Source organism: Oncorhynchus gorbuscha, linkage group LG18, assembly GCF_021184085.1.
Source record: "Oncorhynchus gorbuscha isolate QuinsamMale2020 ecotype Even-year linkage group LG18, OgorEven_v1.0, whole genome shotgun sequence".
Lineage (NCBI taxonomy): Eukaryota > Metazoa > Chordata > Actinopteri > Salmoniformes > Salmonidae > Oncorhynchus > Oncorhynchus gorbuscha.
In genome coordinates this window covers 53,629,762-53,656,544 of record NC_060190.1, presented here as the reverse complement: position 1 = coordinate 53,656,544, position 26,783 = coordinate 53,629,762, and the positions used below count along the sequence as shown (strand labels likewise).

Here is a 26,783-nt window from a genome sequence, read left to right as displayed (position 1 = left end):
CGTCAGAGTGTTTGCTATCCACACATATGAATCATATGCATATACTATATTCCTGGCATGAGTAGCAGGGCGCTGAAATGTTGCGCGATTTTTAACAGAATGTTCGAAAAAGTAGAGGGTCGACTTAAGAGGTTAAGACACTTTTTGTTGGTGTTTCCTTTGTTTTGACAGTGTGTTCACGTAGGACAGATGTTGTAACTGTGAATTCAATTATTATTTGAATGATGCCTTTGACAGTTATCAAGCAAACAGGAAAAACGAATAATTTTTTTGATTTTTAAATTGTCTCCTGCTTTATAGCATACATCCAGCTACGTAGCCAACAGTACATCCAGTCAAGATGCTCTACATGGTGGTCGTGATGGTCCCCCTCTCAATAGACCTGGACTCAGATAAACAAGTCTGTGTGTGGTAAAAAAAACAATCTCAAAGGAGAGAGAGTTAGTGTTACAATTCCCAGCCTCCTCAAAGAGCCCTTCATCCTTCTTAACCAACCCCACCATGAACCCCTCCACCCCCCCCACCACAATCAACTCCACCACCTTACCCAACACATGACCGCCCTGCAGCCTCACCCCCACTATAGTACCGGGAGGAAAAGCTGTGAAAATGAAGACGTTTCTTCTTATTTCACACTCGGCGCTTGATCGCTGGCCTCTTATTATGTCCCATTTGCTTCCCTCCACTGGCTCTGATGAAAGCAGGGCAGCAAAGCCGTGACAGGACTAAAAGGGGCCCTCCATCAAAACACATTTGTTTGGGGTCTTTTTAGCCTGGCCCTATTCCCCCTTCCCGTAGACACTATCTCTCATTAGTGGCTACTGCCCCACCCCCAACCCCAGTTCACATTGTTTAAGTTTGATGGAGCGATGCTTGGGGCTCAGAACAAGAGAACGTCACACTCTGTCCTTTCCTGTTTAATCGGTCCACGACCTCTGTCTGAAAAGAGTGTCACTCTGTGAATGGAGGTGGAAAGGTCAATGGCTGCCCATGACCCTGGATGGCTCTGTCCATTTGGATGGGGAATAGATGGGACGACCAACATATTGCCCCTCCCAGAATGTCTCTTAACTGTAAATCAAGGCCCCCATTTTGGTCAACACTTACAGTATTAATGAGTATCTTTTATTGCATATTAATGGACCATATCTGATACATTCTCAGAATCATAAAAGATTTGTAGATGTGTGTCATCAAAATGAAGACATATAGCTACCATCTGGTTGAATCACATCCAAGGTCTCTTTAATCATTGTCTACAAACACAATCTTAATAGTTTTGAGTTAGCGCCAGTATTACAATAATACATGTTCTTCATACCTTTCTCCTTCAAATCCCTCCAGTTACTAAATGTTTTACATCTATCAGCTGCTATTAATGAACTGTACATATTTGGTATGATGTCTGTCTGGAGAGAATAATATGGAAATGGGAATAAAGCAGAAAAGCTCTAATTAGTCTGTGAGTGTTTGATAGAATGTGGGTCTTAAACATGAGGGCTGACTCGCTCCTCCTTACCCGTCAACCCTCTGTCAGAATCCTTGTTAAGTGGGTACTCATTTAGGAAATGATGTCAGCTGTGAAGTGAAGAGTGAAGAGGGATAAGAGGGGTTTGGGGTAAAGGCAGCACGGGGTGCAGCTGACTAGTGTGAAGAGGCGTTGGTGTTAAGAAAAGCTTCCTCCTCAGATGAACTTGTCAGGTCAAGGTCACAGTGGTTGGAGTCCTTTGCAGTAACAGCAGAGGTTGCATATGAACGCTTTACTATATCGTGTGTGTGTGTGTGTGTGTGTGTGTGTGTGTGTGTGTGTGTGTGTGTGTGTGTGTGTGTGTGTGTGTGTGTGTGTGTGTGTGTGTGTGTGTGTGTGTGTGTGTGTGTGTGTGTGTGTGTGTGTGTGTGTGTGTTGAAATGAAAAGTATCCCTAGCACACAAAGTGAAATCTGCTAATTACCTGTGTAATGTGATTAGCCCAGTTCTATGTTTTATTGGAGTGTGACTCAGATTAGGGTTAAATTCATGTCATGCATGTGTTTCGGTACAATGACTGATCTGTTTCATTTACAATAACTGATGTGTTGGTGCTGGACTAATTTGGAGATTTGCTTATTGTAGTATTCAATAACACATTGTATTTCAAAAACAGGAAAATTGGGTGCATCACCCATGCATTGGAGAGGAGGATTTTTTTCTCAGTATTTAGACCGGGGGATTGTTTTTCCTGTATTTGTTACCCTTGAAGAGCTTCTTCCGACAGTGACTTTATGCAAGTAGTTTCCTTTTTTGTATTTGGCCAGAGGACATAGAGGAGCCAGAGAGGAGGCGGCACTATAATGCCTTGCTGGCTGTGTAATGAGCAATGAGTTTAACACCTGCTCTCTACTGCCTAAATAATGCATGGTCCTGTCCTAGAGTAGAGTATAGAGAAACAAACAGGCCAGGTTCATACAGGGAGCCAAGTGGGATCTCCATCAGGCACTGACAGATGACATCCCTCACTGCCAACAACCCTCTGTGCCAGCAGAAACAATGTTAGGGAGCAGATTACACCCTGACCATAATGTACACTCCCCATCTCCTGCACAGTAATCTCAGCTCTGACTGGGACCGCTGCTGCTCAGGATGGCCCTGTCTTTATCTATGGTTAGGTTGTCGTGTAGCCATGATGCTGGGCACACTTGCCATTGGGTGTGAGGTAGAGGTAAAGAATTGGAGGTATTGATGTGTTACTAAACCTACCATTCAAAATATACGGTCAGCATGTGGTCAACACACGGACATATTATCAAAGTGTATGTTATGTCTACATTTGAGTAACACTTTACCTCTGTGTCCTTCTTCCACAGTGGGAGGAGGTGAGTGGATACGACGAGAACATGAACACCATCCGCACCTACCAGGTGTGCAACGTGTTCGACAACAACCAGAACAACTGGGTCCGCACCAAGTACATCCGGCGCCGGGGTGCACAGCGGATCCACGTGGAGATGAAGTTCTCCGTGCGAGACTGCAGCTCCATTCCCAACGTGCCCGGCTCCTGTAAAGAGACTTTTAACCTGTACTACTATGAGTCAGACTCGGACACGGCCAACAAGGTGTCCCCGGCCTGGATGGAGAACCCCTGGATCAAGGTGGACACCATCGCAGCCGACGAGAGCTTCTCCCAGGTGGACCTGGGTGGCCGGGTGATGAAGATCAACACAGAGGTGCGGAGCTTTGGCCCCGTGTCCAAACACGGATTCTACCTGGCCTTTCAGGACTACGGCGGCTGCATGTCACTCATCGCCGTGCGAGTCTTCTACCGGAAGTGTGCCCGCGTCATCCAGAACGGGGCCGTGTTCCAGGAAACCCTGTCGGGGGCGGAGAGCACCTCTCTAGTGGCATCGCGTGGCGTGTGTATCCCCAACGGGGAGGAGGTGGACGTGCCCATCAAGCTCTACTGCAACGGGGATGGCGAGTGGATGGTGCCTATTGGGCGCTGCATGTGCAAGGCTGGCCACGAGGCTGTGGAGAACGGGACTGTGTGTAGAGGTAAGGGCCACCCTCATCCCTCTCTCTTTAACACTGTTAGCCAGACTAGATGGACATTCTACCCTTACAAACCTAGTCAGCTGTAGATTCATAACAGAGTCATCCAAACAGCAGAGAATACATGCTGTACTTAATACCGTACCTGTCTGCATACTGCACTTCATGCTGCTCTAGGGATCAGGTTATTCCCTATGGCCATGTATATTGAATAAGTAAACAGGAGGATGGGATGATCACACATCACAGTGGATAGTACATGTTGGCTTTACGGTCTCATTTTCATTTGAATGATCACTCCACAGTTTTTCCAATAACAAACGAGTGAATATTACTTCACATATGTAACAGATGTGCTTCAGGTTATGGCTTATATACTGTTTGACATAATATGGCTTTTCTTTTGAAGTGGGCAGATATAGAACATGTCTTGTTCATTTCTAAAGCACTCTAAAGGAGAGGACTGTCAGATCACAGGTGTTTGGACTCCAATCACATAGGTCTGTCATAGCTGGGAGAGACTTTTCCTTCAGAATATGTATTACTTTCAACACTACACCAGGGATCATCATCTAGCTTCCGCCCCGGGCCAATTTATTCTTGAGCGGATGTCAGGGGGCCAGAACATGATTACAAATCATTTATAGACTGCAGATTGACCGCAAGAATCCCAAACAGATATAATACTTCACTAAAACTTAATAATTTCAAACCATGCTTACACAATCACATACTGCATATCTCTCTATTATCCAGGGGATTTTCAAAATTAAAATAATTTGCAGCTGATTTACTGGTGTTTTTACAGTCTTATATGTCCAACAATAAAAGCATTTTAAAAAATCATATTATTATTTTGCTCAGAAAACTTGGGGGCCTAATGAAGTCCTCCAGTTGGGGAACCCTGCTCTACACAGTGCAGTAGATGTCATTTTACATGTCCATTCAAATCTACACCGAATGGAAACCATTTCCCTGACTGGGAGAATTCTATTAAATGCATGACTTTACCTCATGGGAAGCTGTAATGCTAATGCATGTAGAATGTGTGAATATATTACATTGAATCATTGTGTCACAGGTCTTCTCATTCCGTATTCCAGCTCTGATGGAAAAGGCTCTAAAGAGGTTCATATTTCATTTTCTCACAGTGGAGGCTGAAGTTGATTTGAGTTTATAAGCATAGTGGTACTGTTTCTAAAGAATACACAAACAGCCAAAATAAGATCAAAGCTGAATAGTAGCATCTATCGCTTTAGGTGCAATGCAGTGTTGAGTCAGTAAGCTACCACACACACACCCACTGGGTATACCAAAAATGTATGTCTTTCATATACAAGGACAAGAGAAGATTTGTTCCAAACGCCTACCTCCTACCTTTCTTCTCTTCGACTGGAATCACTCGAGGTCCAGATCGATTTACCATTTCACAACATCACTGTGCTCAACCTCACCTGTGCTGCTACGCCCGTCTGCTCCGCGGCAGGTGGTATTGGCTGGACGTGCTCAGAGAGCCTGATGACTAACAGCAGAACGGGGCAGTATCAGCCTGCAGCTTGCAGACAGGGCCCACGCTGACACAGCAATGCAGCCAGCCGGCAGGCACACTAAAACACCCACCTGTGTTCTAGCCGCCGGTGTACTGCTGCCTCTGTAATTAGCCCACAGCCCCCAGCAGCTCTGGCTCTGTAGAGAGGGAAGGTGATGGGCGATAGCCTGTCTTCCTCCTCACAAACAGTACCTCTGATCAATGACTGCTAATGAGGACATGCACAGGCCCTCCTTAAGGAATACGCACCAATAAAAGGCACACGGAGGATAGCTGCTCTAATTTGAAACACCTGCATAATTACACAAATCTGGTTGTTTTTTGACCTACATGTAAGTCACTGCGTTGGCGGATTGGAATGTCTCCGGGGCATTCTCAATCACTGTGCTTTTGTGTGAAACTGGATTATGCAATTAAATTGATGGCCATTCAATGGAAATGCACATTTTTCAATCACTCACTACTAGAATGCTGGGCGGTGGAAGTGTTTCAGCTTCCAGTTCCTTATCATTCTCCTATTTCTCCAACAGGGGAAGAATCCGAGTTAATCACAGAGGCTAGCCATCCAAGGTGCTTTGCTTTGAAGAAAAGCTTAATTCATTGCAGTCTTTCATCTTCATCATCCCCTTTGCTGTACTGAGAGAGTGTGTGTGAGGTCAAAGCTCACACAAACACATCACTTCCCAGTGTTCACAAGCAGACGTTTTTCTCTGTGTCACTAGGTCTTCACCGATCACATAGCCACACTCAGCGAACTATTAAAGCTTTATGAGCAGGAGCCGTGGCAGGCAGCAAAACGTTGGCAGAGCCAATACAATAGTCATGAGACTCAGTGCATACAAGGAGAAATGTATGTGCTGCAAAAGAAGAAAATCAAATCATTAAAGATTAAATTATGACTTGCGGTGTGCCCATTGTATGGTAATCCTTTCAGATTTTTGACCAAGCCCTGCAATCAATCGACGTGTGTAATCTTTCTTCACGTTGAAAGTTGATATTGTAGTGTGAGACTGTGGCCAGTGATGACTTCATTCATGAAAGATGCACTTTTGTCTGCTCATGTTTAGATAATGAGTTGATTTGTGAAAGATGCCCTCTCAGGGAGTCTTCACTATCCTCTTTCAGAGGGGATTATGGAACTGCAGACAGAAAATAATAGAACAGCCGAGATGAAAGAGCTGTCCTGCTCATTTATTAATAATGTGACCCTTTGTTCCAATACCTCAGCAACAAAACCTGGAATTACACATGTATCAATTAAATCCTTGGCAGGGCCCTCCACAAATAATCACACTTTGACATGAAATCGGTCAAAATATTGACAATAGACAGTGCTATTGCTTAAATTGCAGGGCATTTTTTCCGTGATCGTCTTACTAACCAGATTAAGTTACTTCTCATAGAAGTGCCGGGAGTAAATGAACCTGAACCGCACCAGGGTCTTTGAACAGAATGGGCCCTGAAATGAGAGATCTGATTTCCCTCAGAGCTCCAGGAGATGGTGTACCACAGAGACACACATGGGGTTCTGTTCGTCCTTGCCTTTCAGTTGAAATACTCCATCTCTCTCTAGAAGGATACAATAAGAGCCATGTTCAAGGGTGGACAACTTCCTAACAATGCCCATGTGTGTTTTTTATTGTAATCTGATCATCTAACCCATGCCATTGTGGCTTTAATGGTCTTGACTGTGGGAGTGTGTCTCATATTATTGAGTTATGCAGGTTCAGTTAGAGACGCAAAAGTCACATTTACAGTAACATAATTTCTAACAGCACTAAATAACCCAGTAGTTATTTAACTAGTGCTGTTTGAGGAAGGGGAATGCTGTAAAGTCACCAGCGTAGTGTACACAGGCATGTCCCGCTGTACAGATATAAAAGGAAGCATTCAACACACCACAACAAATACCTCTGCTTGACATCTATGACAGTTGAGGGTGTAGAATGTGAGGAACAGGAGACTACATGGTCTCTCTCCCAATGACATGCAGAGAAAAAGCCCAGTGTGAAACATAAGACAGCAGGTCAGCTCACAGACTGTCACAGACTGAGGCCATGATGAAACGGGATGGACATGCTAAGTTCAGCACAGCTCACGGACTGTCACAGACTGAGGCCATGATGAAACGGGATGGACATGCTACGTTCAGCACAGCTCACGGACTGTCACAGACTGAGGCCATGATGAAACGGGATGGACATGCTAAGTTCAGCACAGCTCACGGACTGTCACAGACTGAGGCCATGACGAAACGGGATGGACATGCTACGTTCAGCACAGCTCACGGACTGTCACAGACTGAGGCCATGACGAAACGGGATGGACATGCTACGTTCAGCACAGCTCACGGACTGTCACAGACTGAGGCCATGACGAAACGGGATGGACATGCTACGTTCAGCACAGCTCACGGACTGTCACAGACTGAGGCCATGACGAAACGGGATGGACATGCTACGTTCAGCACAGCTCACGGACTGTCACAGACTGAGGCCATGACGAAACGGGATGGACATGCTACGTTCAGCACAGCTCACGGACTGTCACAGACTGAGGCCATGACGAAGACGGGATGGACATGCTACGTTCAGCACAGCTCACGGACTGTCACAGACTGAGGCCATGGCGAAACGGGATGGACATGCTACGTTCAGCACAGCTCACGGACTGTCACAGACTGAGGCCATGACGAAACGGGATGGACATGCTACGTTCAGCACAGCTCACAGACTGTCACAGACTGAGGCCATGACGAAACGGGATGGACAAGCTACGTTCAGCACAGCTCACAGACTGTCACAGACTGAGGCCATGACGAAACGGGATGGACATGCTACGTTCAGCACAGCTCACGGACTGTCACAGACTGAGGCCGTGACGAAACGGGATGGACATGCTACGTTCAGCACAGCTCACGGACTGTCACAGACTGAGGCCGTGACGAAACGGGATGGACATGCTACGTTCAGCACAGCTCACGGACTGTCACAGACTGAGGCCATGGCGAAACGGGATGGACATGCTACGTTCAGCACAGCTCACGGACTGTCACAGACTGAGGCCATGACGAAACGGGATGGACATGCTACGTTCAGCACAGCTCACGGACTGTCACAGACTGAGGCCATGACGAAACGGGATGGACAAGCTACGTTCAGCACAGCTCACGGACTGTCACAGACTGAGGCCATGACGAAACGGGATGGACATGCTACGTTCAGCACAGCTCACGGACTGTCACAGACTGAGGCCATGACGAAACGGGATGGACATGCTACGTTCAGCACAGCTCACGGACTGTCACAGACTGAGGCCATGACGAAACGGGATGGACATGCTACGTTCAGCACAGCTCACGGACTGTCACAGACTGAGGCCATGGCGAAACGGGATGGACATGCTACGTTCAGCACAGCTCACGGACTGTCACAGACTGAGGCCATGGCGAAACGGGATGGACATGCTACGTTCAGCACAGCTCACGGACTGTCACAGACTGAGGCCATGACGAAACGGGATGGACATGCTACGTTCAGCACAGCTCACAGACTGTCACAGACTGAGGCCATGACGAAACGGGATGGACAAGCTACGTTCAGCACAGCTCACAGACTGTCACAGACTGAGGCCATGACAAAACGGGATGGACATGCTACGTTCAGCACAGCTCACAGACTGTCACAGACTGAGGCCATGACGAAACGGGATGGACATGCTACGTTCAGCACAGCTCACAGATTCAAAACATTCAATAATGCACCATCAGAAAGAGTCGGTATCAAGAATTAGTTTTAAAATGTACCATTTCTCCTCATAGTAATGGTGAGCTTGGTTGCTGATTGTGGAGGAACAGGAAGGTGTTTTTCTCCTCTTGGATGTGGTGAGGTCTCCTCTGTACTGTCAGTAGTGTGGGCTGAGCTGCCTGATGCTAGCTCTGCTGTTCCACATCCAAGGCAAGAAGATTGACGAGGAGAGCTTTAGTAATCCTTCAGTCAAATATAATGGTAGATAAAGGGAGTTAGAGGGGATTGAGTGGGATGTTGGGCCCTGGGATGGCATAGCATGATTGCATGGACAAAGAAAAGGAGAGTAGGGGGGAAGCTTCAAGCCAGGAAATGACTCCCTAACCCACTGACAGAGTTCCAGGCTCTGCATCCAGAGAGGGTTTAATGGTGGAAATCAGCACAGACGCACCTCTGCTGCATCTACTTTTCCCAGGATGCCCTTGCCTGTAATAATAGCTCTAATTGACTAACAGCACATGTGGGGAATACACAGCCATGTGTACGCGTAGACACCTCTCCCCTGCGCTCTAGATCCAGGCAAATGCAAAACAAACACACCCCCTCAAGGCGTTTACTGCACTGTGTGCAAACAAAGGCACAGGATTCTGAGAGACGGGAAAATCTTTCAAATCGTTTCCTTTACATATAAAGTGATTATACTGTCGCAGATTAAATCATTTTAGTATGTTCGTAAGGAATCCACATTTACATCCACTCAGTATGTACTGTAATTCATCACAGTATTTGACTGACATAGAAAATACTGGTTTATTTTTTTCAAATGGATGCTTCAATTGAAGGTCTGTCTCATGATTTGAGGGGCTGTTATACTGTAGGTCGATGGTGTGGTCTGTGAACATGAGGTAGATAGTGTAGCAGAAGAATGGGAACATTGGAGCTGTGGGACATGTCTTAGACTACCACAGAGACTCTGTGGAGCAGTCACACTCCTTTATTCCTTGTTCTCAACTGTGATGGGATTTCAGCCTGACCAGGTGTTTTCTCTGTCTTTTTCTTTGTCTCTTTGAGCGCAGCACACATCTAAACAGCAGACTACACAGGGCAGTAACCATTTACCCCCCCACACACACACACACACACACACACACACACACACACACACACACACACACACACACACACACACACACACACACACACACACACACACACACACACACACACACACACACACACACACACACACACACACACACACACACACACACACACACACAAACACAGAGGGTATCACCCCTTTTCTCCAAATACATCCATCACATAGGAATGTGATAACTCCAGGTGAGATGTCTGCGAATCGCCTCCAGCTCAGAGATCACGGCCTATTCGCCATGTAAACCTGTTCCATATGGCCGTGCACGTGTTGGGTCCTACCCGATATGGCTTCTCATGCGGTGGTTCCAATCCCTCGTCTGTCCTTGTTATCCCACACCATCTCTGGAATGCAATGTGTCCAGACCATTTTCTGCACAGCGCTCCTTTTATCTTGACCCTGCAGTAGGGTTACCCAGTGCCTGGCTCTGCTTCTGAACACCTCGACACTGTGACCCCTCCTGGCCCTGGGTCCCCCATGCTTCAGACAGTGGTCTGATGTGAGAGAGGTATAGGAGAATGACCCCTACAACCCCTGATTCAGATAGCCTTCCTACTGGACAAGCCATTTTGCTACTGAGACAGGACGGCGCCTTCTCCATACAGCCCCCATGTGCTCCTTCAGATGTCTTCATTCATGTCCTGTTAGAGGCTTCACTGATTTCCATCAGCAAACAACTAGGAAGTGGGATGGATTGTGTGTCTGACTGACAAAATCTACAGTTAAAGCAACCTTGTTTGTCAGTTAGGTATAAGTACACGGGTCAACATTTTAACAGACTTTACTGTAGACATACAGTATACAGTAACTCAAGCAGAATACTTTGTATACAGTTGGTCTGTTCTAACAAGTGCACAGAGAGCTGCTCTCCATTCCAGACATAGATCTGCTCTCCATTCCTGACATAGAGCTGCTCTCCATTCCTGACATAGAGCTGCTCTCCATTCCTGACATAGAGCTGCTCTCTATTCCTGACATAGAGCTGCTCTCCATTCCTGACATAGAGCTGCTCTCTATTCCTGACATAGACCTGCTCTCCATTCCTGACATAGAGCTGCTCTCTATTCCTGACATAGAGCTGCTCTCTATTCCTGACATAGACCTGCTCTCCATTCCTGACATAGGGCTAATGAATGTACCAGGTGTGTTATGTGGCCATAGTGTCGCAGAGATTAACCCAGTTGTTCTCACACAATTGACCCCCAGTCGCTTACTGAAGGGTAAACCCCAGATTGTGTTTCACCCCGTGCTGTCATCCAATCTCATGGAACATCTTTCATGGCATGATGTTACACTAAACATAAAGGCGTTCAATGTAGAGGACCGAGTTTTGAAAACTCTGCTATAGAATACAGTATTGTAGAGCAGAGAATTGTAATATCTTCCTTGGTCGTTGAGACAGTTTTCAAACTATAATGGATTTTAAAATTAGAATGTCAGCCCTCCAACAAAGATCTCCCCTCTTTTAAAGTTCAATAGGTGTTTAAAGATTAAACACAGGAGTGAGTGAGGGGAGAGACGGGAAACATGAAAAGCTATGGATGGTTCAAACCTCCTGGCTGGGTTATCAGTGCTGGACACCTCACTGCTCTGTGACATCACTAATAACCAGAGCATGTGTGCACTTTCTTCTTGAAGAGCAGGATAAAATGAAGACATCTTACAGAGCAAACGCTACTCCTCTCCACTATAGAGTTAAGTGCTCTACTGACATTTTTAGGTAGAGATGTGTATTCTGTTTGATGTATACAGCCAAACAATGCTGAACCTATATTTGGTAATGGTGCCGGCTGAGAACAGGGTTGAGAACAGCGATGGGACGTAGAGTAAGAGGAGCCATACCCAAAGGAAGACCAAAATAAAATGTACCATTAATATTTAATTTCACTGCTACAGCCCAGCAGGAAAACAACAACAGATGGAGAGTAGTATCCTTGGTTTCAAGGGCATCATCTCTCCATAACCCCACTGAATCTCTCCGGGGTGATTATGGCCTCCACCTCTTTTATCTAAAGACAGATTTGGCTTATCCCAGTGTTTGAGGAACCCTCCGAAAAATCAAGCCGTTTATATAGGGCTTTATTATTCTTGGGAATTAGATTCCAAGATGTTTAGAATTTCATCTGCTAGTGTAAACTCAAAAGTTGGACTGACATAACAAAGTTTCTGTCATCACTCCCATGAGACTTTCCGGCAGTGTTTGAGTTTGAAATTGAATACACTCATCTAAAAGTTCTCTCCAATCTCCCAGAAACACACCTCAGGAGGATTACTCTCTATTTGCTTTGTCAGATTACTCTCTGATCAACAGGCTGTATTAAAGTCTCTCTCAGACTCAGCTTACTCCACTTGGCCATGGCAGGTAGCGATGTCTTCAATTTGACGCTCTCGAGCACATAGGCCTGCTGTATTGTCCCAGCAGAGTTAGCTTGTGCCTTCTGCATGACACAGAGTCTAGAGTTTACTCTATCTTTGTGCAAAGAGCAATGGGTGTTCGTCTGAACTTTGGTAGTCTACATGTTGCTGGGCTCCGGGTTGGGAAAGTAGCCTGGTTAAGCGCTCAGCCTCCCGCTGAGGGGAGTCCTACTGCATTAGCTCTGGGGGACAACCCAGCTGTGTAAATGCTTTAGTTACAGAATATTCAACATGTACAACTTTTTTTAGTTGCCCTCGGGCATCGACTAAGCAAATAAATTACCCAATGTAATGAGCTGTTCCACTCCCCTGTGCAAACCCGTAGCTGCTGGCTGGAAGCTATAACGCTAATACACATTTTTTGTCTTACGACTCTGGTGAAGAAATGGGTTCATCTAAAGGATACAGGAATGTTTTCATCCCTTCTTTGAAGGATGAAAGGAATTGCACAATTCAGTAATCCTTATCTAGTCAGTTAGGATGTTTTAGCCAGCACATTGAGCGCCCTAGTTTATACGAACGGGAATTCTCTCTCACCAGATTTCTTTGTTCAACTTTTCTTCTCTTTTCAGTCTGTGCACCATAATTACCTTCTGGGATTCTCTGTTTATACAACCTACATTGCAGGAGGTATGATAGAAATAGTCGGATGACATGAATAGTGTGATATTTTTCATTCTGTGAGTTTTCCAGCATGAGTTACATGCAAAATTACACACAATGCTAGGAGACTGTGCTTGTTTTAATGCCCATAAAATGATTTGCTAAAAATGTGCCTTTATTTGTTACACAAATGTTTTGTCTCACATTACATTTACATTTACATTTAAGTCATTTAGCAGACGCTCTTATCCAGAGCGACTTAGCCTACAGCAGCTTTAATTAAAGCTGCAATATGTAACTTTTTGGGCATCCTGACCAAATTCACATAGAAATGTGAGTTATAGATACACCACTCTCTTTGAACGGAATTCTAAGAAGCCGTATTTGTTCTATGTGTGCTATTTCTATGCTTTCCGTTCGTAAGTTTTGTTTTTGCTTCTTTTTCGACCAGTTTTGCACGCCAGCTTCAAACATCTGAAAATACATTATTTTTGGTTATGGAAAATATATTTCACTGCGGTTTAGATGGTGCAATGATTCTCTACACGATAGTTGCTTGTTTTGTCACAAACTAATACAATTTTGGCAATAAGGAAGGACATGGCAGAGCGATTTCTGCGTAGTGCATCTTTAATTTAAGAGAGGGGAAATCCTTCATAGTGAATTACAGTATGTGTGTCAATACTGTAAATATTGGGTGTCCATTTGACTGTAGGACAATGTAGGACAAAAATAGGACAATGCATCTTTGTGGTAGTTTACCTCTTTGTAGCATACCAGTCAATACCCCATACCAATCAGTACTTATCTCATATGAAATGAAGTATTCCAAACACCAACACAGCTCGGAATAAAGCTGCCCAGCCAGACCAGCCATTGTGTGTGCTGCGAGTTAATGTGTATGGTGTAACACCGTGGCGTGTAAAGTGTGAAGGCCACAGGGCGTTGGCTTCAGGCTGAGGAGAGACAGAGGTTCAGAGGTGAGCCAGAGTGGCTGCTGGGTAAACACTGTATCACACACTGCTCTGCTCTCACCACGCTCCCATGCTGTCACGACATTTGGACATGAACCACCAACCAACTGTTTACCATCAAGCCTGGATTGGCAAGTTACTGTATCGGTGCCTGGGAGGCTGCTATACTTGCAGAGTTTTTTGGGCTGCGTGCATGGGGGAGGGTCTTTGCCTGTTAACTGGCAATTAGGGGGGTTGTTTTGTTTCCTCCTGGTGCCAGCAGACACTGTGTGGCACCGTCTCGACGCACCACGACTGCCCTGCTTCTTGTCAGTGCATGGGCATCCTTTCTTCGTGAAATAACCCTGCTTACAACAGCTAGCGTCTGGAAAATATTAGTCCTGGTTATTAATGAGGTTGTTTTGATTCTCTTCTTCCCCTCTACTTTTCTGAGCCAAGTATGAAAAGGACTGTGATGCTAAGGCGTTTGGTGAAACCAACAGGCTAGGCTCAGCTTCGCTTAGTCAACTCTGAGGAGGAGTCTGTAGAGGATGTGCCCATGATAAATGTATCTTTAAACCACACTTGGCAGTGGACTGGATTCCTCTCTTCTTACAGTGAGCTATGATCCAGTTTAAGTTTGTTAAGTATCCCACAGTTTAAGGTTATCACCAGTATGATAACGACACAGAGTAGGATATGCTCAGTTGATAATCAAGGGTGTTGTATTATCCTATAAATCAACTGGGGATAGGACTGATAATTCCTTAAACTGTTTTATCTACAGTATCATGGTGCCACATCATTATGTGTTCTCTTTGAATATAGTATATCTCTGCTATATCTCTGCATGTAGACACAGTGCAATAATGAAAAGTCAAGTGGATCAATCTCAACTTATTGGAAAACTTGACTCTGGGCTGTTATTGCGACAGTCCTACAGTCCTACACGCGATCTAGAACCTGAAACGGTTCATTTGCTGTCCCCATAGGAGAACCCTTTGAAGAACCCTTTTTTTATATTCCAGATAGAGCTCTTTTGGGTTCCATGTAAAACCCTTTCCACAGAGGGTTCTACATTGGAACCCTTTTTTCACAGTCACACACTCATGCATGTGTAACACACTGTAGGAAGTACACTACTTTAGAAATGCTACAGCAGGTACGATGTGGAAACAGTCTATTCATGTTTGAAAGGAGACCGGTATCTAAAGCAATGTCATCTAATAAGGCAAGGAAATAAACCATTCAACATCTACTAAATGAACAATACTGCAAGGACACAGTGATATACATTTGAAGTTCAAGTTTATCTTCTGTTGAAATCTGTTGAAATATTTTATGCTCAAAGATCATTGCACATCAACAGAGTATCATAACTGCAATGACCATTCATTCACAACAATACATTAATGTCAATACAGTAATCAAAAATATTACAAACTGGGTACCCAGTGAAAATGAAATATGAGTGCACGTAATTATCTCAGTTCAGTTCCTACCACGATGTATCAGTCAAATGTCCCTCAATAAAAATGAGACGACGATGATGATTGTTGAAGCTGTAGATGATGAGCCTCTGTAGATGGCGAAGTAGTTTGTACAAGATATCAGGTGACTCTGATGCCGTCCAATCAAAGGGGGGTACAAAAACCAGTCTGCACTGAACTCTTACTTTTAACAACAACATTTTACTAACTCTTCTGTTATAATATTTTTTTTACATGTAGCGGTCTCAAAATAATTTTACAGATTGTGTTTCAAAACCCACGTTCTTCTCCACTGCGACAAGGCAACTACAGCCGTCCGCCATTACTGTTCAATCACTCTCTTACAAAGAAATGCACATGTAGTGATAGCAAATGCTAAATGGTCCAAAATTGTCACTCTCAAAAGCATAAATGCTTTTGTCAATATCCTGACTGGTTTTAGGATCGTAAATATCATGTACACTTTAGTTATTCATCAAGACAGGCATAGAATTTAGCTAGCATAAGCTAACTCATCAGTATTCTCTTTTCATAAACATCAAATGAAAATGTGTCCCAATTCCCCTCTGGTTCAGATCACTCTGATTATCTTAGCGATCGATTCTTCTGTAGTAGTAAATATGTATTCCACAACATTGTTTCCAGTAAGTTATTTAAGTTAAAAACATTAAATATTTCTAGGGTTCTTCTAGGTTTCTTTCATGGGCGCTCTCCAGAGGCAAGAGGGAAAAGAGCGAGATCAGAGACATAGCGAAAGAGGTTCAGACTCTAGGAGTCACCAACAAACTCCCAACCCATAGTGTAAAGAAGTTAGGGACTGACTTGTTTTGTGAAAATGTTTGTGAATGTCTAAAATAGCATGGGTTACACATGCACGCACACACACACATGAATGCACGCTCACACACACACACACACACACACACACACACACACACACACACACACACACACACACACACACACACACACACACACACACACACACACACACACACACACACACACACACACACACACACACACACACACACACACACACACACACACACACACACACACACACACACCACACATTGTTTTCTTTTCAGTGCTAATGGAGAGCATTGATGAATGTGTTTGCTGAACTCAGTCAGGACTAGACACATTAACATTATTGACCAGCCACAGCTCTGATCACAGCACACAGCAAGGATAATCCGACTGGGAACCGAATGGCTGGACTCATACCTTTAGATTAGATGCTTCACACACTGCTAAGACAAGACAAAACTTTGAAAGGTTTTCTCACTCGCTCAATCTCCATACTAGAGCTTAAACATATCATTCATTTTGCTGAAATATAAATGCCCTAAATTCTATGAATAATTATGCGATCACAATGAATATCATGTGGTGTGTGTTGCCTCGGGCACTCATGTGACCTTGACACTGTATAAGTGTGACATTCTAAAATGCAGCAGGGAACATCTCACTCTCCGTGGAAAGAAGCTCTCACTTGAGAACACGTTTGGAAGTCATCTTCGTGTAAAATAAACGCCCTTGTGCGCAGGATTGGGATGATGTCACTTGCTCACCATACAGCCTGGCCGAAACCTCCTCGTGACCTTGTTACCAATATACCAATATTACCAATATGTCACCTATTGATTTGAGGACGCAGTGCGTCAATCAAACGTTGTTTACATAACAATCTATTTCACAATCAGTTTGCATAGGTTCAGACCAGGGGCCTTTGGGCCACCTCAGTTCCCTGACTTGGGGAGGAGGACAGAGACAGTGCAGTGTCCCTAATAGGGGCTCCCCCTTGGACTTCATTGATGGCTATGTTAGAGATTGTAGGAGCGGGGACAAGCTTCAACACAAATGTTTGTATGTCGTCCTGGGCACCTGAGATCTGTACAGACAATAAGAAGATGAGTGAAATATAAGAGCAATAGAGACCTACAAGCCCAGATGCTTCAGACAACTCAGCCATCTTTGCTCATCTGAAAAGCAGCTCCACTGTGAAATGACTGCTGGAAGCCTTCTGGGAAGCACTTGATTTGGCTGACAGTGAAGTGAAGAGAGTTTGGGCTTTTGCTCAGTAGTTGTGTGTGTGTGTGTGTGTGTGTGTGTGTGTGTGTGTGTGTGTGTGTGTGTGTGTGTGTGTGTGTGTGTGTGTGTGTGTGTGTGTGTGTGTGTGTGTGTGTGTGTGTGTGTGTGTGTGTGTGTGTGTGTGTGTGTGTGTGTGTGTGTGTGTGTGTGTGAGAGAGAGAGAGATGATGGATGAGCACTGGTTATTCTTACAGGCTGAAGAAATATGGATCTGTTGTATTTTCATCTCGTTCATGTATTTTATAATCTAACTAATATTTTTCTCATCTGAATCTTGAATTTTGACCTAATCCTGAAGTTACTGTATTTACTTTGTTAGTGTATCAACTAAAGACATTGAGGGGACAGAGATCTGTCTCTTGTTCTTTAAGTCCCCTATGAGCAAGTACACCCTTCTTCTCTATCCACACTCAGGGCTTTCATAGCCAGTCACAATCAGGTCTTTGTGGGCCCGGCTTGTCTGTCATCGCCCTGGTTCTGTTGATATAGTCCCCGTGCTGAGAACGTGGCCCTCTCATACACAGTCTAAGTGCTGGCTAATTGAGCTTGTCTGGGCAGAAACTGTAAGTGTGCTGATAAGCAGGTATTTGACCTCTCAGGAGGCCCCTAGTTCTTGCCTCTACAACCAGCTTCTTAATAGGGCCTTTCAGAGGAAAAACATTTAAATCCTGGAAGAGACCCAAAACTAATTTCCAAGTGTACTTCATATGTTATTACAGCTCAAAAGTAAGATTGGTCAGTGACATGCACTAACCTGACCACTGTCTACATGATCTCCTACCACAGAGATGAGGAGACAGCACTGGCATCCTCCGAAACCAGATCTAACTGTTCAGCTTCAATGCAAGGACAAATAGAGACAAACACATTCAAAATGTGTAACCAAATGTGACTTTTAAACTGTAATTTATTGTTAGCTACAACCTTTTAAATTGAATGTAGTATTTTTTAAACGGATTGTCTAAATGTAACTGTGCATTCTGCATAATTCAGTCTTGTCGACTACGAGAATTAATTAAATAAATCAAATCTAATGCAATAAACATTGTGTTGCCATTGCAACAGTATTCAGCCTTCCTCAATATTTACTTATATTCTCAAGCAACAAAATGACATTGAGTGCAGGGGGTTGGGGTATTACTTGGTTGCAGAACACTCAAATTCTTCCTGTGACACCAATTAGATGAGTTTTTCGGTATTAAAATTCCAACATGTTGATGAAAGCTTGCTGATGCAATCTATGGAGAGAGCCATGAAATTGTCTATAAACTGGTCTGAAAGAGGGATTTGCTTGTTTGTTTTTTTCATTCCTGCAGTATTTCCCTATCTGTGAAAGGCTGTGTGTGAGTGTGTGTGTGTGTGTGTGTGTGTGTGTGTGTGTGTGTGTGTGTGTGTGTGTGTGTGTGTGTGTGTGTGTGTGTGTGTGTGTGTGTGTGTGTGTGTGTGTGTGTGTGTGTGTGTGTGTGTGTGTGTGTGTGTGTGTGTGTGTGTGGTGGATGGATGCCCTTCACGTAATTGTCATACTGCCAGCCTCCCCGTGCCTGACCCCTCCCATCTTTTCTCACACTCCGGACAAGGATCTGTGTCTCTGAGCCCAATGCTCTCCCGACCCCCACCAGCCTCTCTTAGATTATCCCGCTGCCTCCAGGAACCCAAGACTAATCCACCAGTCTACTCGACACAAGCAGACAGGCCACCGCTGAGTTCAAAATCGCCCGGAGTTCTATTACTCCCCACTTTGGTTTAGTGACCTTTCACTGTCACAAAAACAGGATTTTTGAAGCAAACTTGTATTGATGTATGTGTGGGTGTGGGTGTGTGTGCGTGTGCTGTCTGAGTACATGACTTGTCGTCTGTGATCACCCAACTGCTGTTTTTTGGTGCAGAAAATGTACAATGCTCTTGTCTCTTCAGAAGGGACACATACTGTAGCTGATGTAAGTGTACCAGCATCACCAGTGCAGAGCAAAGATACAGTAGGCCAACCTCTGGGAAATGCACCTGTCTAAATCCACATTATATTTGTATTATAACCTTTTCATCACTTCAGTATTAATGTAAGAGCTGAGATTTGTATCAGCCTGTATGCATATGTCAGGTATGTGACAGTGGAATGCTCAGAGGAGTGCCAGGGGAAAGCTAGCTAACCCTAGAGCAGTGGAGGATATGGGTTCTGTACTGTGTGTGTGTGTGTGTGTGTGTGTGTGTGTGTGTGTGTGTGTGTGTGTGTGTGTGTGTGTGTGTGTGTGTGTGTGTGTGTGTGTGTGTGTGTGTGCGTGTGTGTGTGTGTGTGTGTGTGTGTGTGTGTGTGTGTGTGTGTGTGTGTGTGTGCGTGTGCGTGTGCGTGTGCGTGTGTGTGTGGGTTGGTGCGTGCGTGTGCGATGCATGTGTGCGTCAGGGGAGGTAATGTGTTTGTTTCGGTAATGAGCCATGTTCTGTTTTCCTTATGATGACAGACATCATCCTCCAACACCAGTCGCCATGGTGACACTGGGGGATAAGCAGCTGGGCAGGCATGGTTACTCCCAATTCTCCCTTCCCCCATCTCTGAGGCACCCAGGTGCAGGAGGAGGCCTCCCTGCCAGTCTGAAGCTCATTTCCACTCTGTGTATTCCCACCATACCCAATCTCTCTATTATGCAATATCTGATCATTAAACAGCAGGTCTACAGTGTCCTATAGCAGTGGGTGGTTATTTATTACACCCATCAATGCAGTAGGTCATCTCTAGATCCATAGCTACAATAAAATCCATCTAGCTTATTTACAGTGCTTTCAGGCAGCATTCATACCCCTTGATTATTCCACATTTTGTGTTACAGCCTGAATTAAAAATGGATCAAATGCATCTACACCCAATTCCCCATAATGACAAAGTGAAAACATGTTTTAGAAATGTTTGCAAATGTATTGAAAATTAAATACAGAAATATCTCATTTACATAAGTATTCACACCCCTGAGTCAATACTTTATAGATGCACATTTGGCAGTGATTACAGCTATGAGTGTCTAAGAGCTTTCCACACCTGGATTGTGCAACATTTGCCCATTTATTATTTTCTAAATTCTTCAAGCTCAACGATTTACAGGTCTTGTCATTAGTTTTTCAAGTAGATTTACAGTCCCAGTCAAAAGTTTGGACACCTACTCATTCCAGGGTTTTTCAAATTTTACTATTTATTATTTTTCTTTTTTTTACTATTTTCTACATTGCAGAATAGTGAAGACATCAAAACTATGAAATAACACAACTGAGTTAGGAAGGACGCCTGTATCTTTTTAGTGACTCGGTGTATTGATACACCATCCAAAGTGCAATTGATAACTTCACCATGATCCATATTTAATGCAAGGCATTGGAAAACCTCCCTGGTCTTTGTGGTTGAATCTGTGTTTGAAATCGCTGCTCAACTGAGGGACCTTGCAGATAATTGTATGTGTGGGGTACAGAGATAAGGTAGTCATTCAAAAAGCATGTTAAAACCTATTATCACACACAGAGTCCATCCAACTTATTACAGTACGTGACTTGTTAAGCAAATTTTTACCCCTGAATTTATTTAGTCTTCCCTTAACAAAGACATTTCCGCTTTTCATTTTTTCTTAATTTGTAATAATAAAAAATAAAAAACGTAATTCCATTGTGACATTATGGGATATCGTGTATAGACCAGTGAATTTAAAACATTTTTTAATCCATTTTAAATTCAGGCTGTAACCCAACAAAATGTGGAAAGAGTCCAGGGGTGTGAATACTTTCTGAAGGCATTTTATTAGGGGCTCTCCCAGCCTTGGGGAATGGTCCTCTGTATCATATCTCTGTTTCCCAGGTCAGTGATTACTGCACTGACCTCAAACCACTGATTGCATGCATTGTTGATGCTTGCTATGTTACGTAATGAGTTGGCTATGAGACGTATGGGTTGTTTTGTCTGTGGGAACAATTCCGACATGGACACCCCTTCTCCCATTCCATCTGGGTTTTATCCTCTCTGTGAAAATTAAGAGTGAAAATGTGTATATTTAATTTTGGAGTATATTTGCTCCAGTGTCATGGATGAGTGTCGTTGTTCCACTGTGCAGCCATTTTGGATCTGCCAAATAAAGAAGGAGGGGACAGGGAGGGAGAGACAGCAGCAGTGGTGGTGGCTCGGCTAGCCAGCATTACCATGACAACAGAGGCCATGCTCATCTCCCTCATGCCCAGTCTATGTTGGCCCCAACCTTCTGCAGTGCGAGCGGGGTACTTCATTTCACTGACCCCCTAGGTCTGGATTGAACAGGCTCCATTGATTAGGACAAATGGAGGGATGCCCGGCTGGCCCGGCCCCTTCTGTAACTGGGTTAAGGACATGGTCATGGAGGGTGGAAGACATTTAGAGCACCAAGATGAATAGCAGAGGCTTCCTTTGTTTTACATGAATTAATGACATATTTAAAGGCTAATTAGTTGATCCATTCATTCAGTGTAAATTTGCCAGGGCACCACCTCACTCTGGATCCATGTTTGGGCCATGTAATGTATTCCACCCATAAATAGGCGCCATTAAACCTTTCAACTGAATCACCTCTGAACAATCCTCAGCCATTGAGACAGATGCAGGTGTAGTGGCCTAGGGGAGCTAGCTGTTATTTAACAGTGTGTGTGTGCGCGTGTCTCCTGCTGCACTGTTTGTTTAAAGTCTCAGTGTGAGATGAGATACCAGGTGGAATCTTGTTTTGGTGGTTACCTCTTGTGTTGCATTTTTTTACACATATTTTCATGAATCACTGGATAATTTTAACACCCATTTGACAAATGAAAGTATCTAATAAAGTGCATATGGGACACATGATAGGGGACGTTTTGAGTTCTGCAGTGGTGGAATAGGGATCTTTTTTTTTTTTTTTAGCTCTGTGAGGCTTGGATCCTGTATTGACATTATGCATGCAATATCAAGTACAGGAGGGTTCATTCCTGAAAGTTGTTTGTCCATGACTGAGAACTGGATTCGCTCTCCAAAAGGCCAAGATGGTTCCTTGCCAACATAATACTTCAAAATGATATGTATAAACTGGACAGGTCTACCTGTATTTATTGAAGGTGGACAGGGAAGTACTATGCAGGAAGTACATCCTAGCATGATGACCACGACTTAAAATATCTATATTTTTTTATGGGACACACTTTGCATGCATGTTAGCGTGTGTGTGTGTGTGTGTGTGTGTGTGTGTGTGTGTGTGTGTGTGTGTGTGTGTGTGTGTGTGTGTGTGTGTGTGTGTGTGTGTGTGTGTGTGTGTGTGTGTGTGTGTGTGTGTGTGTGTGTGTGTGTAGGCTTGGTGCAGCTGTTGTTTTTTCTGTTGAAGATTGAATGGATAATAGAATTCAGACTCCCCATCGTCTCATTAAATCCTTGTGGTCAAAAGTTATATAATCTCTAATAAATACACTCTAGGGATAGGAGGTTTCACATATGAGACAGTTTATGGACATGCGACCCAGGGTCTTGCTCATGGCACTGCTTATCTTTTGTCCTTTGCCTGAGGTGTCTTTGTGTGCGTGTGTGTGTGTGTGTGTGAGCGCGAGCGCTTGTATGTGCGTGTGTTTTTGTCGAAGGGTTACACAGCGACAGTGACAGGATTCAACGCCAGCTGCTCCTTGAAATGTGGCCCCTCCTCCCTCCCACTCCCCTGTGTCGCCCCCTTGTCTCCAGTGACGGGCAACACAGTCCTTTTATGCCACCTGTCCATCATGCAGACCCCACCTTGGGGAGCCTCTGTCACTGAGGGCTGGGCTTGGCTGGTACTGCTCACTGGCTTTGTTTGGGTGGAGAGAGGGAGAGAGCGAGAGAAATATATAAAGAGAAGCCCCTCCTCCCCTCCTCCAAGCACACAGTACAGACAGCTTCTGTCAGCTATTTCCTGCATCTGCCTCTGGGCAACAAAAGATCCATCCCTGCATGCTTCTCACCTACCCGGGATACCCACATCCAGTTTGTTTTCTTAAGCGCTGGGTAGAGAAATACTGCCCAGTGATTTTGGTACGGATGATTTCAATTAACAAATCATTGACTAGAATTCAATGAATGTCGCCCAAGCTGCAATGTGTTGAAACGTTGAGATCTTTAGAGAGTCCCTTTGTAATTTAATCATAAAGTATAGTCGTATAATATATAATTTTTCTGCACCTCAGGAAATGCAGATGAGCTTTGTGATTTTCATAAATTTCATAAATTCACTGAAAATCCACAGTAACACACTGTTATGTTAACAGTATTCCACTTTTCATGTAGCCTACTTTTGGCCTGATAATAGCCTAACTGTCATCAAGCAGCATTAATGACTTAACGTGCAAATCCTGTTGCTGCAGGATTATTTTGCTGTGACAATATAGGTCATAGGTCAATTAAGATCCTACTTCTGTACACCCTAACACCCTGGAGGTCCTCCTCCTCTCCCAGCTCATCCTCTCCCACAACCTCCTCCTGTTCTAGACAGTGTGTCAGATCACAGATCGGGGCTCTGGATGCAGCATGCGGAACGGTGTGGTCCTTCATGGTAGGGGCTTATGTTGCCCAGGCAACAACCTGTCCTTGAGAAAAGGGCACATTTGGGAGTTTAGAGATCTGACACGCACAGTCAAAACTCATAAAGAGTGGAGACACGCCTCCCTAAAATAAACACATGTATCATCATAGCTGTGTGTGTGTGTGTGTGTGTGTGTGTGTGTGTGTGTGTGTGTGTGTGTGTGTGTGTGTGTGTGTGTGTGTGTGTGTGTGTGTGTGTGTGTGTGTGTGTGTGTGTGTGTGTGTGTGTGTGTGTGTGTGTGTGTGTGTGTGTGTGTGTGTGTGTGTGCGTGCATGCTCTGTCTGATTCCCCTTCCCCCCTATTTCAGATGCGACAATACATTTCATAAAGCAACAAGCATGATTTCATTATCCAAGACATTGATTAGTGTTCCAATCAATGATATGTACCGTACAGTGCCTTCAGAAAGTATTAATTCATACTATTCATAGTATTCAAAATATATATATATATTTTTCACCCATCTACACACAATACCCCATAATGACAAAGTTAAAAGTATTTGCAAATTTATTGAAAATGAAATACAGAAATATCTCATTTACACAAGTATTCACACACCTTTGTTATGGCACTGCAAATTGAGCTCAGGTGCATCCAATTTCCTTTGATCATCCTTGAGATGCCACTACAACTTGATTGTAGTCCACCAAAAGGCTAATTATTCTGCCTAGGAAACTAGGCGTATGTCGTAGGTCACTACTTCACACGAGAGCCATTTGAACGTAATCTTTTTATATTTATCAAAATGGCAGAAATGCCTTCTGTGAACTTTCATGTGCCTTAATAACAAACTTGTATGCCATCTGTAAATACGAATAAAATAGTTAAATTATGAGCCTAGTTTGTTTAGCCACATGTATGATCTTATTATTCGTATCTCAGAGTCATTTGCTTGGCTAGTTATATTCTAAAGTCAGCTAGTTAACATGGAACCTGGTTGTTTAGCTACCTGCAGATTCATGCAGGGTAGTAACGAGTATGGTTCATTGCTTACCTAGCTAGCTAGCTACATGTCTTAACAAAAGACTCCACTATGCAAGTAACCATTTCGGGTGCGTTCATACATTCAGTCTGGTCATCTACTCCGAGTTCAGAGCACTCTCTTATGATTGTTCAAAAGCAAAATAACTGATTGAATTTCAACAGCATTGAATATGGCCGGTGTCAGTAAACATAGGGGAAAAATCGTCATTGAATTGTTGCCAGTAGCACAGTTACAGTCACCAAAGCTCTGGATAACATAAAACAGCCTAACCAGCTCTGCTAGGGAGAGTAATTTTCAATGAGCTGTTCTCTCATTTGTGTCTGGATGTAGCTAGCAAGTTAGCCAGTTAGCTTGGGTGCTTGACTGCTGTTGTTTGTACAAAACACTCAGATCACCCCATAAATAGATGGGTCGGGATGAAGCATAAGAGGGTGTGAACGATGCTGAATGGGTGCGGACAAGGAAGAGCTCTCCAGTTGGTACCAAAACATTCAGGCCATTTTCTCAAAAGTGAGGTGTATAATAAACTATAAATTCCAAATGTTTTGTTCAGTTCATACAATACTATGTATTAGTGTCGTTAATGAAAAAAAAGTATCTTCCAAAACCTGTAGCTGTTGAAATAAAGACATGTAGCTCTCCTCTCTACACGACAAAGCAAACACGATGTTGACAACCATAATGTAAAGCTGGAGAAGTTAATGCATGAACCTATAATAATAGGTTTGCAATATTGGTGACCAATGCAAAATCAATCTGATGTAATGTTACTCCCCCATGAAGCCAGTAAAAAGAAATTGCAATAGTCAAGATCAATAAATGACTCTTAGTACAATATGATGTGCTAACATTCTTCAACAGTCATGAAAGGACTTTTAGAAAATCCATAAGAACAGCAGTTCAATTGTGCACATGTATCACCACTTCATCCATGCTTAATAACATCAACAATGGGTTATAGTTTTATAAGCTAGCTAGCTAGCATACACAGGGTACAGTGTTTCCTCCGACACACTGGTGCAGCTGGCTTCTGGGTTAAGTGGGTGTTGTTTCAAGAAGCAGTCCTGCTAGGCTGGGTTGTGTTTTGGAGGAGGCACGGCTCTCGACCTTCGCCTCTGCCGAGTCCGTACATGAGTTGCAGTGATGTTACAAGACTGTAACTACCAATTGGGGAGAAAAAGGCTAAATATTTTTTAACAAATTTCAGTCTGGGAGATATGTGCTTTATGTAACCCCTTCACAGTGTGAGCTGTTGTCGTACAAAGACAGTAGAGATGATGACTACAAACAGTAACTCCTGTTAGCACCTGTCAGAAAAGCCTTGTGTGGATAATGGCAGGAGCAGACTATTTTGTCCTCGTTACCACTGCGACATCAGTGAGTATAATGTTGTATAATGTTTGCTTTCACTTTAGTTGGGGAGTTATACCACCTACATTCCACTGGACGTATCATTGTGTAACTCAATGTGTCAAAAAGGGGTTTTGTATGTGTGACAATGGTCATCTCTACAGGCTATTCAGCGTATAAACTGTATTCATGTTCCTGTTCAGCTATATCTTGTGCTAATCATATTCAGAGATAAGGTTGGTTTTAGATATAGCTCCTGTGACTTCAGCCAGGAGATGTAGCCGCAGGCAGGTTGAGGTTGACAGGGCATCTTTAATGGAGAGTAATTCTCTCACAGGGGTC

At 43.9% G+C, this 26,783-nt stretch overlaps 1 protein-coding gene across 2 annotated transcripts in view; it reads left to right on the top strand.

Moving 5' to 3' along the window:
* Positions 1-26,783, top strand: part of LOC124003055 (ephrin type-B receptor 2-like) — a 157,093-nt gene that overhangs the window by 80,586 nt on the left and 49,724 nt on the right. For both annotated transcript variants that reach the window (XM_046311053.1, XM_046311052.1), the window contains exon 3: positions 2,844-3,528. In XM_046311053.1, the coding sequence (XP_046167009.1) occupies positions 2,844-3,528 (685 nt within the window). The remainder of the gene's footprint in view (positions 1-2,843; positions 3,529-26,783) is intronic.